Source organism: Manis pentadactyla, chromosome 1 (genome assembly GCF_030020395.1).
Source record: "Manis pentadactyla isolate mManPen7 chromosome 1, mManPen7.hap1, whole genome shotgun sequence".
Taxonomy (NCBI): Eukaryota; Metazoa; Chordata; class Mammalia; order Pholidota; family Manidae; genus Manis; species Manis pentadactyla.
In genome coordinates this window covers 230373965-230390434 of record NC_080019.1, presented here as the reverse complement: position 1 = coordinate 230390434, position 16470 = coordinate 230373965, and the positions used below count along the sequence as shown (strand labels likewise).

General features: G+C 50.6%; 1 protein-coding gene across 3 annotated transcripts in view; it reads right to left on the bottom strand.

Annotated features, from left to right (window-relative positions):
- Positions 1 to 15420, bottom strand: part of IL17RD (interleukin 17 receptor D) — a 60059-nt gene extending 44639 nt beyond the window's left edge. Inside the window, exon 1 of one of the 3 annotated variants that reach the window (XM_036878099.2) lies at positions 15184 to 15420. In XM_036878099.2, coding sequence (XP_036733994.2) covers positions 15184 to 15309 — 126 coding nt within the window. In that variant the 5' untranslated portion in view covers positions 15310 to 15420. The remainder of the gene's footprint in view (positions 1 to 15183) is intronic. The other 2 variants (XM_036878098.2, XM_057486291.1) reach the window with 2 other exon arrangements.
- Positions 15421 to 16470: the final 1050 nt, after the last annotated feature.

Sequence of the window (16470 nt, the reverse complement as noted above, 5' to 3'; positions counted from 1 at the left end):
CACGGGGGCGGGCGCGGCAGGTTTAAGAGTGTCTGAGCACAAGCCAAGATGGGGGGGCCTGTGGAAAGTGAGCAGTTCATGCTCAAATGCAGTTTTTACAGGATCCTGTTCTCCAAGGCCAAGCAGGATATGCCCGGGCAGGTTCTCCATCACACTCCATCTGTGTTGGCTGGTGGGCCCGGAACAAGCCCAGCCAGCCCCTGACCCCTTCTGCACATGGCTCCCCTGGACCACCAATGACTTCCTGGACATCCTGACACTCAGCAGAACACAAGACCATCACGGAGCATCCGAACTAACCACTGTACCTTTTAAGAATGAGGCTCGGAAGCTGGGCAGGGAACTGGGCCAAAGTTGGCACTATCTGCACCAGAGAAGGAAAAGCAGATTCCTCCACTCGGCAAGACGGTCCTCTGCCTGGGCAGACCCCACACATTCATTCCAAAGCTCCTTTCCCCTGTCCTTACCAACCCCCATGTCCTGCTGGTTCCCTCCCATGCAGCCTTATAGGTGGGCTGACTCACCACAGTCCCTCTGACATAAAGGACCAAAGCCTCCCAGTACGGCGGCGCCAGCCCCCACGGGCAAGCCGTCTCCATGGCAGCCCCTAGGCGAGTGCAGCTACTTAAACTTAAATTGAGTAATATTTGAAATTCAGGTCCTCAGTTGCCCTCGTCACATGTCAAGTGCTCGGCAGCCACGGTGGTTACTGGTTCCTGGGTAGGACAGCGCAGGGGCGAACACGCCAGCTGGGTCCCACTGGATCGCCCTGGGCCAGCCCGCCTGCCTCTGCATGTCCAGGTGGCGTTCTCTCATAGCTGGCATCTCTTCCCGGCTGTCGCCAGGCACCACCTGCCATTCACACCTAGGTGACAGCTCAGTTTCACCCCAGCAGCATTTCTTTATTTACACGTAGTAAAATGGACACTTCCATTTATATATATATATAAACATATATGTTTACACACACAAACGCGCACATTTGTGTATCTGCCACTACCTTCAGCATACAGCATAGATCCTAAATCTCCTTGCTCTGCCCCATTGTAGCCACCACCTCCATCCACCCCGCCAGTCCTGGGCAACCACTAATCTGGCAGCTTTTCTAAAAACTCAGATTCTTGGTCTTCTCCTGGAAATCCTACGTAAGCAGGTCCAGGATGAGGCCGGAATTCCCTGGCCCTCCAAGAACGTTCTTCAGGTGATTCTGATAGCCAGCCAGGTTTGGGAGCCCCTGGGGTATATGCTGAATCCTAGTGTAATTTAAGTATCTGTAAAGCACCTGCTGGGGTCCAGTCTTGCTCCCCACGCTGTGAGTTGCATCGCTGCACGTGGCAGATGTGTGTCCGTGTCAGGTTGGGGGCACTGGCAGGGTAGGAACTCTGTGACTCTGGCTTCTGGCAGAGAGAGGCCTCTCTGAGTCACAGGGCCTACCCCTCTAATCCCTCTCTGGTTCTTTGTGCCATGGAATCCTCATCTGGAACAAAAAGGAACCACATCAGAAATAATGGCTTATGTCTGAGGCTCACTGGACAGTGATGATTTAGATAACATGTTCAAAGGCACTGGGCAGCCAGGACGAGAGGCACCCTGTCCTGGACTCTTGGTCACCATGCAGGCTAGCCTCTGCATGGAACTCTCCCCACCCTGCCTGTTCACTGGATGGATGTGGGGGATCAGGACTGAAATTACAATAAAACTGCAGCCTTCAAAAAAAAAAAAATCAACATGTTTTTTCCTCCTAAATTCAGGACCCGAACAGCAAGCTACAAAATTTCTTTTTTTTTTTTTGAGAGGGCATCTCTCATATTTATTGATCATATGGTTGTTAACAACAATAAAATTCTGTATAGGGGATTCAATGCACAATCATTAATCAACCCCAAGCCTAATTCTCAACAGTCTCCAATCTTCTGAAGCATAACGAACAAGTTCTTACATGGTGAACAAGTTCTTACATAGTGAATAAGTTCTTACATGGTGAACAGTACAAGGGCAGTCATCACAGACACTTTCGGTTTTGCTCATGCATTATGAACTATAAACAATCAGGTCAATTATGATTATTCGTTTGATTTTTATACTTGATTTATATGTGAGTCCCACATTTCTCCCTTATTATTATTATTATTTTTAATAAAATGCTGAAGTGGTAGGTAGATGCAAGATAAAGGTAGAAAACATAGTTTAGTGTTGTAAGAGGGCAAATGTAGATGATCAGGTGTGTGCCTGTAGACTATGTGTTAATCCAAGCTAGACAAGGGCAACTACAAAATTTCATTTTTAAAGGGGACTTCGGAAGACTCAGCTTCATCTCAGAAAACCTCCTCTACTCAGAAAATAAACAATTACAAAGAGGGCTAACGCTTGCTGTGCTCTGCTGAGGATTCCTGGGAAACACTGAAAAGTTTAAGATGATCAAAGGAAAAGTATGGCCAACACAAGAAACGCTATCATTTAACATCACGTGTTTATTTAGCCCCACCAAGGCAAAGAGAGAAGATTGTTTGAAAGGGAGAGGATACCTGCTTAATCACCTAAAAATGCATTCACTACTCTGCTGTTCACTGCAGCTTTCCTGAAATCAGACACTTTTGCCCCTAGACCATAAGATTGAAGCGATTTGAAATGAAAATATTTCCTGTCCACTGCTTGCCAGTTTCTAGCCCCAGAGTGATATAACAGATGACATCCAGTACAATAAATGCTTTTATTAACCATAAATTTGAGACTGCTTTAGGGATTTGAAGTGTTGGGTTTCATGCTGAAAAAATGTAATGTTATCCACAGACCATCAGTGAGTAACAAAAACAGAGGCCCAGGTTGTGCTACTTTGATCAAATTATGGCAAAAAGAAAAAAAAAATCATCCTTTGCATTTAAGATAGTAGTTGTATTCAGGGCATGTCTTCGAGGCACACCACAATAGTTTTGATCGCATGTCTTGGGGAGCCAAGGGAAATTCATCCTGAGCGCAGATTTACAGAACCAATAGCGTCTGTTAAACAGTGAGGAGGTTGGAAGTGTTAGGAGGCTAAGAGAGCTGAGAAATTCAAATGCTAAACTGGGACCCTTAGATCAGGGTTTCAACCTCAGCACTATTAATATTTGGGCCAGATATTACTGGGGAGGGAGGAGGGAGACTATTTGTTCATTTTAGGATGTTTCCTGTAGCAGCATCCCCGGCCCTTACCAAGTGCCGGTAGCAAACCCCCACCTCCCAGTTAAGACAACCCAAAATGTGTCCAGACTTCCCTCAAGTCACCCCAATTGAGAACCACTATGCTGAATCAAATTCGAGGCCCTGTCTGCCAAATGCTGCCTGATTTCTTTCTATCCAGGGAAAATTTCAGAGCCAGAGGAGCCTTGCAGCCTCCGCTCTCTGCCCCAGGGGAAGCTCTCTGCATTCTCTCTCCCACCAAAACCTAGGGTAGCAGAGCCAGGGAAACGAGCGCTCCTGCTGCGGTGCCCACAGTAAACCAGACTGAGCAAACCCGCCACCTGTCCCCAGGCGCAGACTGGCCCAGCCTTTGTGTCGGGCCTGCGTTCCAGCACAGGGGCCCGGCGCTGCCCTGGGTGCCCCGCATCCCTGCCAGCGTCCAGGACGCGGCTTTCTGGCCTTTCGCTGTTGGGCCACGAAGGGGACCATGGACCCGGTGCCAGGGAAAAACGTGAAAAGCGAGGCTGAACCTCTGCAGTCCATTCTCTGGATGCTGAATGTCCCACTATTCCATCTCGGCAGGACATTTCACGGCCAGCGGGGGAGGAGGCCTGGCCCTGAAGGCTGAACAGACTCCCTCCCAGTCCTCCCTGGGCTTATGAATAAAAGATGGAGGTTTTTGTCTCTGCTGTTTCCCTCAACCCCCTAAGAATAACGACTTGTTGCTTTCTGATGTTTTAACTTACTTGGAAAAATAATCAATATTAGCTTTCCATGTCTTTGGCCCTTAAAACTGGGTAGGGGCAAATGAAAGAGAGAAAACCCGTGTAATTAGGTAAAAGATAGTAATTCAAGTTAAACTAATGACTGTCTGTAAGGGTCTCTAATAAAATAATTCAGGCAGTAGGCAATCACGGAACTCAAAGGCTGGAAACTGACTTTGAGGACATGTTTTGAGCAAAGTGGCCTTCATTGGAAGTAAAGTTCAATGTTTTCTTAGCACAAAGGAAAGGAATGGCTGGATTTCGGTGTGAGGAAGCGCTCGACCATAAAGCTGCCCCAGCCAAGCAGGGGTTTTAGTGGGAACTCATTCCCAGTCGCTGAGGGCGACGTGTACAACTGTTTGCAACAAGCCCGTGTGAATAGCAGAGACCTTAAGCATTCTTGAGACACAGCACTTCTAATTTTGAGAGAGCACAGTTCATTTCAAACGGTCTTTAAGGAAGAGATTATATTACAAGCTGGCACAAATGACACCCTGCACTTCCTTTGGACTTTCAGTAAAGTAAGAGGGGAAGCCTTAATGGAAGGCATCACGTTTTTTAAAAAAGACATCACAAGACTGGGTTAAACCCTAGAAAGGTCTCTACGTGAAACAATTTCAAGTAGAAAAAAACTCAAGCGGAAAAGTTCATTGTTACAACTGCATCTGCATTTGTTACCTATCAATACCTAAAAGACAACATCACCATATCACCTTTAGAGGGATCTTGCCAAGATGTTTAACTTGACCCTAATCAAGAGGAAACAATCAGAAATCCAAATTGTGGGGCTATCTACACGCCAAGTGATCTTGAGTCTTCAGGATGCATGTAATAAAAGACCAAGAAAACAGGTGGAGGGACAGTTCTAGATCAAAGGAGACTAAAGAGACAGGATGTCTACAAGCAAGAAGTGATCCTCATTTGAATTCTGGGATGTGATTCAGACAGAAATCATGAAGGACGTGTAAAGGACAAGTGAGGTATGCAGGGGCAGAGAACTGGTGACTCTAGGTAAAGGGGAAATAGGCATTCATTTCACTGTTCTTTAAACTTTCCTGACTTTTCTGACAATTTTCAGGATCCAAAATATGGGAGAGTGTAAAGAGAAGGCTGAGCACAGGTGACGGGCTGCCTGCAGGTCTGGGTAGGGGACAGGGCAGCAACTTGACCTTCCTGTTTAGCTTCAGAAAGTGCATGCCCCAAAATATCACTAATATTTTAAAAAGGAAAATTAGAGAAAGCCTTGATACAGAATAGATCCAGGACAAGAATAAAAATTTTAAAACATAGCATGACTTACTTCTAGTCACTTAACTGGGCAGGGATAGGGGACAGGGATTTGCACATTGTAGATATTTAGAACATTCATGTTTCTGCTTTTAAAAAACGTTTAGGTCCTTTGAAAACTATCTTTAAACCCCTAAAATTCTTCCACAATTTGCCATCACTTTCTCCTCTTGTCAGAATGTCTACTAATTTAAGACCTTCTTAGAATGGCTCTTTAAAACTTCCCTCCCTTCTTCTGCCCAAACTCTACCCTGTTATCCACCCCTATCTTTTTTAATGAGATCAAAGCAATGATTACACTACTTTTGACCACCTCGAAAACCATGCACTTTAAAAATTAGAAAGTGTGACCCTGAAGGAAATGAAGAAAGGTCAGCAGGTGGGCGATGTGCTCAAGTCAAAAGACATCAGGGCAAAATTTCTCTCTCTCCAGGACTTTGCAACTCAGGGAGAACAATGAGACAGACAGCACGTCCAGGGCAGCCGTAAGAGGGACCTGGTGACTGCCACCTTGAGCGCGGCAGACACTGGAACCCCACCACTCCAGCCCCCAGCCCCCAAGCCGTCTTTGGGCAGCGCAACGAGATGTCACATTTTCTCTACTTAATTTCTGTAAAACTCCATGACCTCTTTCTCAAATTGAAAAGGCACTGCCATTTCTTTAAGCCGCAGGAGCTATCTCTAGTGAAGCCTTCCAAGGATTTCATTAATTCATAGCCAGCCAACCAGGACTTTTCCCACAGTCTCCCACAAGAAAGCCCGGGAAGTCACTGACTGCTTGGCTGGATCTGAATATGAGCAGAGGTAAGACGAGAAATCTCTAGTTCCTCCCACAGAGAGCACAGGGCAAGAAAATCAAAGCCAGGCAAAAACTCATTACCCCCAGCTGGCCCGCAAACCCACAGCCCTGGAAAGAAGGCAAAGAGCATCTCTGAGCCTGGATGTGCCGTCTAGCGGCTTTGGGAAGTGGAATGCATTCACAACTGGTGGGGAGTGGTACAAAACGAGACCTGTACCTCTGCTCAAAAGACAGTCCTCATACCAAAGGGGGGCTGCTGCCGGGCAGTGAGGGTCATTTTATTCACACCATTTCAGAAAGTCCAAGACTAGGAATGTTTAGTTAGTGCTTAGCGGTAGCTTTGTACATTTTGTTCATCCACAGCACAGGGCAACCTGGTCTGTCCAAACATCCCCTCTTCTAGCAACTGAGGCTGCAAAGTGTAACTTCCAGCCAGCGCCCTCCCTGACCACCAGTCCTGTGGCTCCCAGGCTGCTGCCCAGCAGCCAACCGGGGTGGGGCACACAGCACCCACGATTGCAGCGAGAATGGGTGAGTGTGTTAGTAGCATACTCTTAGCACCTAGGTAGGAGGGCACAAGTAACCACAGACCTTCAGAGGAAACTGTTACTACAATTGCTCGCCTTACATGTCACCTCCTCGGAGAAGCCACCCGAGATCAGCCATGTGTGCCGTCACTCTCGCCACCTATTTTAACCTCCTGCAGAGCGCTTCGGCATTCAAGAAACATGCAGGGAGGGCCTACTATGTGCCCACCACTGACCTTCTGGTGCAGCAGGAAGGAAACAGAGGAAGGCTCTGCCCTCCTGGTACTGACACTGCTGTGGAAGGATGGACGGACGGACTATGCGTGTCTCTGAGAAGTCACTAGCAGTTACCAAGGGGGAGGGGGAGGGCGATAAAGGGGCACAATAATCCGCAATCACAATATAAGGTGGTCATGGGGACGGCAGTACAGCACGGAGAAGGTAAGTCAGTGACTCTGTGACATCTCTCCACGTTGACGGGGGGTGACCGCACTAGAGGGGGTGAGGATTTAATAATATGGGTAACTGCTGAACCACTGGGCTGTACATTTGAAACCAACATAAGACTGTGTAGGAAGGATACTGCAATTAAAAAAAAAAAAGAAACACTATGTGTGTCTCTCATGGTGGAGAGTTCTGTGGAAAAAGACCAAGTGGGGAAGAGAAGACAGAGCGGCAGATGGCCGTTTTAAGTAGGGGGATCAGCTCGGACATCTCCTGATGCTCTGTCTCCTCCACTACCATCTAAGCTCCGGAAATCGGGCTGCCCACAGAGAAAGCAGCAAATACCTGCTGAATGAAGCAACGGCCCCGAGGGTCCCTTAACAAGCCCTTCATCTGCTGCAGAAACCTTCCCATCGCCCCACTCTTGACATGCGCCCCATTATCTAGTCCCGACCTTCCGGCCCCACCCGCCACCAGCTCTGCGCACATCTTTCTCTAGGCAACCCCCTGCCCCTACCCCACCTCCCAGCGCCAAGGCCTGCCTGCCTCACCCTCGGAGCCCTTCCGACAATTGTCCTCTGAACCATCCAAATCGTCTTCTTCATAAACAAATCAAGCTGCCTTGCCCTCCCTGCATCACTGCAGAGGGCAGAACGCCCCACAGTACATCTGGAGGCAGCGCAGGGAGGGCCTGGCTTTACTAAAGGCCAGTCACCTGGGGGGTTAGGAGCAGTGTGGTGGGCCTCGACGCAGGGGAAACTGAGGTGGGGCAAGAAGCCGGTTACTGACAACCAACTGAGACATGAGCTAAAAAGCCAGAGTCCACGGTGGGCACCAACGGTGCCTCAGACCCCGGCTCACCTTCACCCCGCTCCTCACATCGGCAAGTGCATGAGGCGGAACATTCTAGGATGAGGAGTAGCAGACACTGTGTGCGGTTCCGGTTTCTCTGGGAAGAGTGGGCAGTTCGGAGAGAGGACAGAGAGCTCCCCGGACCCTGGAATCCTCCATGCATCTTCCTGTCTCTGAGCCCCTGGGCCTCTTTCCTGCAGCCCCACGAGGATGCGGAGCCACTACGGCCCGGGGCCTAGTCCTGCTCATCTTTTTCTTATCCCGCAAAACACAGCTAACTACAGAACTACACCGCGACTTGCCACAGCGGAGCTCCTCTAAAAACCATCCCTTCCTTCCTCACTCCAAATAATCTTCTTGAACTTCAGACGTGGAACAGCCACAAGAAATCCTAACTGTGTGCACCTGTGCCCCACCTGAAACACACGTGCCCGCTCCAGGAAGGAGGCAATCAACTGTCACTCAACAGGGGCCAGCTCCGGCGAACTGCATTTTCCTCGGTTAAAAGGGGAAATGTTTCAGGAGAGGAGAAACCAGAAATCACCTGGACAGAATAAAATCACAGAGAAAGGGTATCTAAACGACACGGCCTGTCTCAGGAAAACACACCTCTTCATTCCAAGGAAACCCTCCCTCTATCCGCATCAACCCTCCCACTCTCCAGTAACACAGTCCATCTCAGAACAGAAATCTGGGGCCATGGCCAGCATTTTTCAGTTACCATTCAGTGGGGAGGGGGAAAAATCTACAAAACTAACAGACACTTGAAAAAACTAGTTTTTTTAAAGATAGAAAGTACTATTTAAATGTAACCGTTTTTTGATATCAAAATGATTCATATGAAGCATTCATTTAATGTGTGGAATGCATATACCCATCTGAACATTTTAATTATTCCCTCTTCAAAGTTGTACTCCAATTTTATACAGCATTTCTGATAATTCCAGCAAGCTTCCCAACAGTGAAATACTTTGAAGGGAAAGCCTCATGACTAATGTCTATTAGATCAGGTTTGGAATGAAGAAACCTATAATAAAAATACAATTCAATACACTCCCAACAAGACTTGCCATCTACTGCCCTTTCAACTGTTAAGGTGCCAGCCTGATGCAAATATGATACTTAACCATTAGGTTTACTCTAAAAAAAATTGCTTCTTAAAAGTGCACACTAGAGGTAGTTTTCACTTATGCTATTAAATCAGACAATTTATAGGCCAACTTCCGTTTTCAAAGAGAATTACATGTGTGTTCACATCACATCTTGATTTTGTCATCTACCCAGTGATTTGCTGAGGACAGCTGGTACCTATTAAGGCCCCCCTTTAAATGTTGTAGCTTTAATTAGCTACATCTACCTTCCCCCAACATTTCCAAACAAGAAACCAAAGAAAAGGGAAGCCATGTTGATCATGGAAGCTTTGAACAAGGGAGTTGTAAATACTAAAACTGTTTGGGAAAGGATGAGGGACAGTCTCCCCAGGGGTATTCCTGGTATTATTTAAGCCACAATCTTCTTACTTGGACTTCTGAGCACATGAGACCAAGCAGACAGAGGGTGCAAGCAGGGAACAAACTGACTGTGGTTTCCTATGAACAGACACCAGGCTCCTCCCAGACTCTGAAGCGTTTCCAACTCACACAATGAGAAATCCAGCCGACTTTAACCTGCCACTCACTATGCAGACAAAATGCACACTGATTTGATTACAATGTAGGCTTCCTACAGAAAAAAAAAAAAAAGTACTCATTTATGCCTTCAGGACCTCAAGTGTGAATTATGTCAACAGGCTAAACTTTGGGCAAGATAAGGAGTCATCTCAAGGATTCCCCCTCAGATCTGGTTTCTTCCTAGAGACTTGCCCAGCTTGCATCTGCAGTCGGACGACCTCTTTCGGTAGGAAATCCTCACTCCTGGGTTTGTCTTTTCAATCAGCCGGTGGCCCTGCTGTGTTTAGAGTGGCAGAGAGGAAGTGGCCTGTGGTTAAACAGAGGAAATACCAAGGCATTTTAATAGAGCAAATAGTCTCTTTACTTCCCACAGGGAAGAGCTTCAAAGGCCCAGGGCCCAGGAGGAGACAGCGTGCTGCCGGGCCATCAGTCAGTTAATTGTATGTCAGGCCCACTCAGAACATCCCTGCGGCCTAGACAAACAGTGCTTGGGAGGACATTGCCTCCCACAGCCCAGCGAGTCAGGCTGCCTGGAGGCAAAGCCAGTGATACCAGCACAGACGGGACCCCTGGGCTTGCTGAAGGCAGGGGACCCTCCAAACTTGGAGGCAAACGGGAACCAAAAAGCTCCTGGCTGCCAGAGTGGGGGTCAGGAGAGGGGTACCGCCTCCCACCTCAGCCTGCACACCTTCTGGGGGACCTGAGCCCCCCACCTCGGCCCACCTCTTATAAATTGGTGGTGGGGGTGCCGAGGCTTCCAGAAGCCTCAAAACCCATCCATCAGAGGCAGACACAGGAGGCAATGAAGAATGAAAGGGACAATTAACTGCTGATGGGGTGGCCCCAGCAGCAGCAGCCATCTGCTGGCGCTCAGTATGTGAAAAGTTCAGCGGCCGGTGGGGAAGACAGGGTCTGAAAGCTTAGCAAAACAAAACAAAACAAAAAGCCCAACACATTTTAGGCCAAATGAAGCATGAAAAAATACTCAACTTAAAATAAAGACTTAAAAAAGCACTGGCGGTTCTTTCCTTTGTAGAGAAGCCGTCTGGAAGGTCTGAACTGCTGAGAATGTGATTTGGATCCTACCTTAACTCTTTCCGGAGACTGTTTTCCAGACAAGCCCAGCTGTTCTGGGAGGAACGTAGTGGGGTGTCAGGTCCCCTTCACTCCCAGCCTTCTCTGCAACCCCAGGCCTCAGGCAGCCCCCAAAAAGGGGTACCCTACCCAGATGCCCCCTCAGCCAGCCTGGCCCCTTTCACTGGTCAGAGCTCTGACAAGGTCCCCCCTTTCCTCTCTTAAATAATGTAAAGCCAAAGCGATGTAAAGTTAGGTAATGTAAAGCCAAACACTGATTCTACACATTTAGAATGTGGATTCTCCTCCCCTCCTCCGACCGCGGAAAGGGCCTGTCTCCTAAAGCAGAGGCTCTCCTCGCAGACAGAGCTTGAGCGGGGCTTGCTCCAGTGCCAATTCCCGGGCCCCACCTCACTCCATTCCGGGCCCATCAGCCTCGAATCCGCATTTTAACGAGCTCGCAAGGGAATCCTGCCACCGGAAGCCCCTGGGCTTCACTTTGATTGAGACTTCGTGTTTGGAAGGAAATGCTGCCACAGCCAGCACATGCTTGCTGGTCTCATTTACCCCGCTGTATCCCTAAGTTGAAAGCAAGCAAAGCGCCCGGGCACTGCAGGGGCTCTGGGGTCAGTGGGATGGATGGGGGTGCAGAGAAAGGAAGGCTGCTTATGAGATGGACCCAGGCCAGGAGGATTCCCAATTAACACAGCAAAACAGGCTGGAAGAAAGCACTGCAGTCCTTATAAAAATCTCTCTCTGAAAAATGTGTCAACCAGGGTTGAGTCATTTGTAGCCAAGAATTCTGTACGGGACACCAGAGCATGTACAACACGGATGACATGGCCCCAGGACAGCCAGACCAGATGCAGGCTTGGGAGCCATGAGCTGCAAGTGAATGAAAACGGATCCAATTCAGAATCAAATAAACATGCCTGGGCCCACAGCCAAGGAAACTTCTTGGATTGGACTTTTATCAGGGACCTAAATTTTAACCAGCTGGAACTTCTTCTTTTCCAAGTACCACCCTATTCCTTCCTACCTTTTGAGATGAAGTATTTGCCTTAAATGGGAAACTTGCACTTCATTGTAAAGACGATGCCAGCGTTCTGGCTTCCTGAATCCCTGAAGGAGCAGGCTGAGGGGTAGAAATTTGTTCTGGGGATAGAAGACCAGAGAAGATGTACCCCATTTGGGTTGGAAGGCAAGAAATGTTCCCTCCTCCTTCACTGCAGGAAAAGCCACGAAATAGAGAGACCCGTGGGAGCAGCTTCTTCATTATTTGTTCCATAAAAAAGCCTCTCAAACAACCAACAGGACAACAGGGGAAAAACCCTGAGCGCAGGCTACTGATAGGAACCTCCCCACCACAAACCAACCATCCTACCATCAACACGCGAATGAAGATAGCGGTCCCTAGGGCAAGTTTTACGAACTGTTACTTCTTTGGGAAAACTGTATTTATTATTCAGAGAGCAACTTTAGATGTTAAGGGCTCTAAGATTTTTTTTTTTTCAGTAGAGGAAGTGTGTCCACAGCTCATTTCTAAAACATTGAGCTGTGTTCAAGATGGTATCGGCCCCTTAATTGCCCCTCAAATAATGGGAGGTTGTGAAATCTGACCACTTAAACCAGGCCAACTCCTCCGAGGGCAGCCCCGGAGGGGGTGCTAGCAGAGCAGCCGAGGGGTAGCCGGCTGCAGTCATCTGGCAAGTCCTGAGAAAACACACATTCCTGCAGGGGCAAGAGTTCCCGCAACAGATGTTCCCCGGAGATCAAGGGGGTGATTCGTTCAGCTCCTCTGCAGCACTCACATCCTGCCCCTCCCTCAGGGCTCACCTCTCTGCCCTGCTGCCCACCTCCCCTCGCAGATCCTGGGTGACCTAGACCCACAGGAAGCCCTCTCCTGTTTGCATCGCACACAATCAGCCCTTGTTCGTCTGTGTGCACAGAGACCCGGTAGACTGTAAGCAACCTCAGAACCGGGACCAACATCTATGGGCTGATACACCCACTGTGTGGTAGGGGACTTGGACATTAAACAAATACCCACATCACTGTGCACCAGTACTACTGGCCAGCGCTCCAACACAGCAAGCTCTGGAAGAACTTACCTAGGGAGATAGGGGCAGGCTTCCTGCAGGAGAGTTACTGGAGCTGAGAGGGGAGGCTGAGGTGGTAAGAGAAAGAAGGCAGGAAGGCACAGCATGTGCAAAAGCCTGCAGCGGAGAGAACACGGAAGCTTGGTGCTCTGATTCTCTCCACCCCTTCTTAAAATCTATCATTTGATTGAGGATTTAGCTGAACGGCTACAGAGTCTAGTTGGGCTCAGCCACGATCTCCAAGGAGCTAGGCCCTGAGGGCACCAAGATGAGGTTAAGTGCTTGGCTAAAGAAACTAGTTAGGCTGAAGACACAGACGTGAACAGATCCTGAAGATGCAGTCCGGTCAGCACCAAAGCGCAAGGACATGCATGAGAAGGCGAAGCACTTGGAGCGGAATGGCGTTCAGGGAGGGCTTCTGAGCTGAGTCTTAGGTCAAGCAGGGTCTCTCAGGGAAGGCACCCCAGGAGCAGGGAATGTGTGTGACAGCATGAGGGCACTGGAGTTAGGGAGAAGGGTGGGAGGGGCTGAAACTGGAAAGATGGGTATGCAGACAGGTGGGCAGGTGGGTCAGGGAAAGCTGTGGCTCCAGCAGGTGTACCGTAGGCAAGTCCAAGAGGGAAAAGCCATGTACCAGGTTGCAAAGAGCCTAGCACCGGAGAGATGGCCCAGAGGCTTCCATGCTTACTCAAGCAGGAAGTGGAAGATCCTGGGGAAGGACTAATGGGGCCAAAGTAGGTGCTGTTGAGAAGGTCACCCCCAACGAGGGGCTGTGGTGGAAGAAAAGTCAGCAAGAGCGGAAGGCCACCTGGGCAGGGCTCGCCACTAATTCTGTGGGGGTTCAGGTTTCGAAGAGAACACTGCTACATGCAGACAGAACAAAACCCGCAGCTCGGCTCCTTTGGGACACCACCATGCCTAGCACGAGAACTTCACCATCTTTGTGCACTGAACATGAAGGCATGTAGCCAACTGCAGAAAGGCAGCAAATGGGTCTGACCCACTGGTGCTGTCATACGAAAACCGGGAATAAAATGCCTGTGATGCTCTTGGAGTTATTCAGTTTAGATCCAAAAATTTAAGAGGACCAATAAATCAACATGAGATAGCCATAAGGAATTTTTTTTAAATCTAAAAACTGGACAAAACTTGGTACCTATAAAAAATTGATATTTTACTAAAATGGGACAGAGTAAGAAAATGTGCTGTTCACCACAAGTCGGATGGAGGAGTTGGTGGGAGGGTGGGTAACAGCTGCAGTGCAGCTCTTGGGTCTGAGGGGCTCCAGCTGCCTGGCTCGAACTTGGTTTCCTGCACTGTTTCTCTGAATGTGGCCCAAGTGAGCTGAAGGTACCAGCCTGTGCCCCTAGAGGGGTGTCCACCAGGTCCTAGGCCTTGACTGCACTGGGGCAGTTCAGAGGGCCCTAGAAAAGGGGAGGTCAACGTTGGTCTAAGCGAACCGCCATGTCTCCACCCCTCAGAGCAAGTGCAGGGGAAACTAGGAAATCCCCATTTACTCCCATTTCCCAGGTGAAGAAACTGAGGCCCAGGAGTAGCACCACAGCCCTGTCGGTGGCTGCCGGAGAGCAAAGCCCGCATCCTCTCCACAAGGCCTGACAACAGGCCCGCCCTGGCCTCGGAGGGAGGTGGAAGCAGGTGGATGGTCTCCGGGTCAGGGGCGGCCCAAGCCCAGTACTCCAGGAGGGGACCCGGGACCTCAGTGCCCCGCCACACGGCTCCCTGCCCCTGCCCCACTGCCCAGACAGAATTAAAGCGCTCCAGGCACACGGCGAAAGTCTATGCGCCTCTTCCGTCTCATCTCGGGCAACTGACGGAGGTGACAAACTCATGCCTCCCTTTGGCGGTGAAGAATACCAGCAACTCAGGCTCCGGCGGGGACGGAGGGGGGCGTACATCACCCGTGAGACCATTCGTGGGACGAAGGGCTGAACCGGGGAGCAAACTTTCCCATTAAGTCAGGAGTCGAGGCTTGGGTGAAAGGTAACACGGCGCAGCCTACTAGGAACAAAGCGGCCCCGAAAGGGGGCGCGTCCCTCCCCAGCGCTCCGTGTCCCCTCTGGCAGCCCCGGGCCTCTCAGAGGCGCGCACTGGAGGTCCAGCGGGCGACTCTTCACTCGCCTGCCAAAGCGCCCCGCGTTCGGGCAGCTCGGAGCATCCCAGCCCCGGGGGGCGCAGCCCAGAGGCGGAGGAGGTCCCGGTCCGGGAACAAAGGGTGGGGCGCCCTGCTCCCGCCCGCCCTCCGAGCGGGACCCCGGCCGGCGGCCGCGCCTCATTAGCACCACAAAGCCGGAGGTCGGCGGCCCCTTTCTTCCAGGCCGGGGCCGGCGGACGCCCGTCCCGGGAGAACGGGCGGGAGCAGCGGGGAATCCCAGCCCGGCCGCTGACTCCCCGCAGAGCCCGCAAGCCGGCGCGAGCTCAGCTGCCCGCGGACACCTGTGCGCGCCGTGCCCCCCGAGCTTCTTGGGACGGCGAGTAGTTTCTCCTTACCCTCCAGCCGCAGGTATCGGCGCCCCGCGCTCTGCTGGGGCCGCCAGCCGCCACCGCCAGCTGCGAGCCGTTGAGGCAGGCGTTGACTGTAAAGAAGACGGAGCAGAGCTGCAGCCACGGGGCCATGGCCGTGCGCTCGCCCTGCCCGGCCCTAGTCTGCACCCCGGCAGCCAGCCTCTGGCCAGCCCGGAGTGGGCGGTGGCGTGGGCGCAAGCGGCGGAGTGGGGCGCACCACCGAGCATGCGCCGCCAGCCCGCGCCCCGCCCCTTTACCCGGGGCCCCGCCCCCAGCCTCCGCTCGCAGACTCTGGTCCCGCCCCTGCAGTCCTGGCCTCCTAGGCCACGCCCCCTCCCCTAGGCCACGCCCCTACGGGCCCGCCCCGAGTGAAAAGTAGGCGGTGGCAGTTTTTACGTCGTCACCTGAAGTCTTCCAGGCAAACACTCGGGAAGCCAAATAACAATAATAGTCTCAATAATAATTTAATAAACACGTACTGTTTTCCAAGCCTCTCCTTGAATCCTCCCAACCACGCAGGTGGCCCCAGTATTACTGTCATCCCATTTTTTAGTGCGTAAAAGTTAGTGTAACGGAGGTAGTTGGAGAAATCCTGGCTGGGACCTCGGACAAATGACTCGCTCCCTCCACGTTCCTGTTCCGTCCCCCTGTAAATCCGAATAATGAAAGAAAGTATCCTAGTCTGGGGAGGATTCTACCGGTTAACACAAGCGCTCCGTAAACGCCACAATCTGTTATTAACTGACTTGCATAATACCATGCAACCGGTCCCTGCCAGATCTGAGACTGAAATCCAGATCTGACGAAAACTACACTCTTAACCACCACACCTGTCAAACTTACCCTTGTGAGTGTGGTATCACTAAAGGAGGAAGCTGAGGCTCGAAGAAGTGGAGTCGCCAAGGTCATGTGACTTTCACCACAAGCCTCTGCCTCCTCTGACTGCTATCTGTGCACCTGAATCCCCCCTCTCGCTCTTCCCCATTGCCCCATCCCTCATCTGTGCCGCCACTTCCTCCTCCTCCATAATTTCCTAAGATCTTTTCCTAATTTCACTTTTGTCCCAAAATGCAAAGTCTTTCTCCATCCTAGATCCAGAGTGATCTCCAAAACGGTAAATCAGACCACTGACTTCTCCTGATTTACCATCTTCTTCGGTGGCTTTTATTCAGTGGCCATTTAGAACAAACCCCATACTGGCCTCAGCCTCTCTCCCCCATTCTCTCTTCCCACCCTGCCTCCACTACCTGGCTCCAACCTACGGGTCTCCCC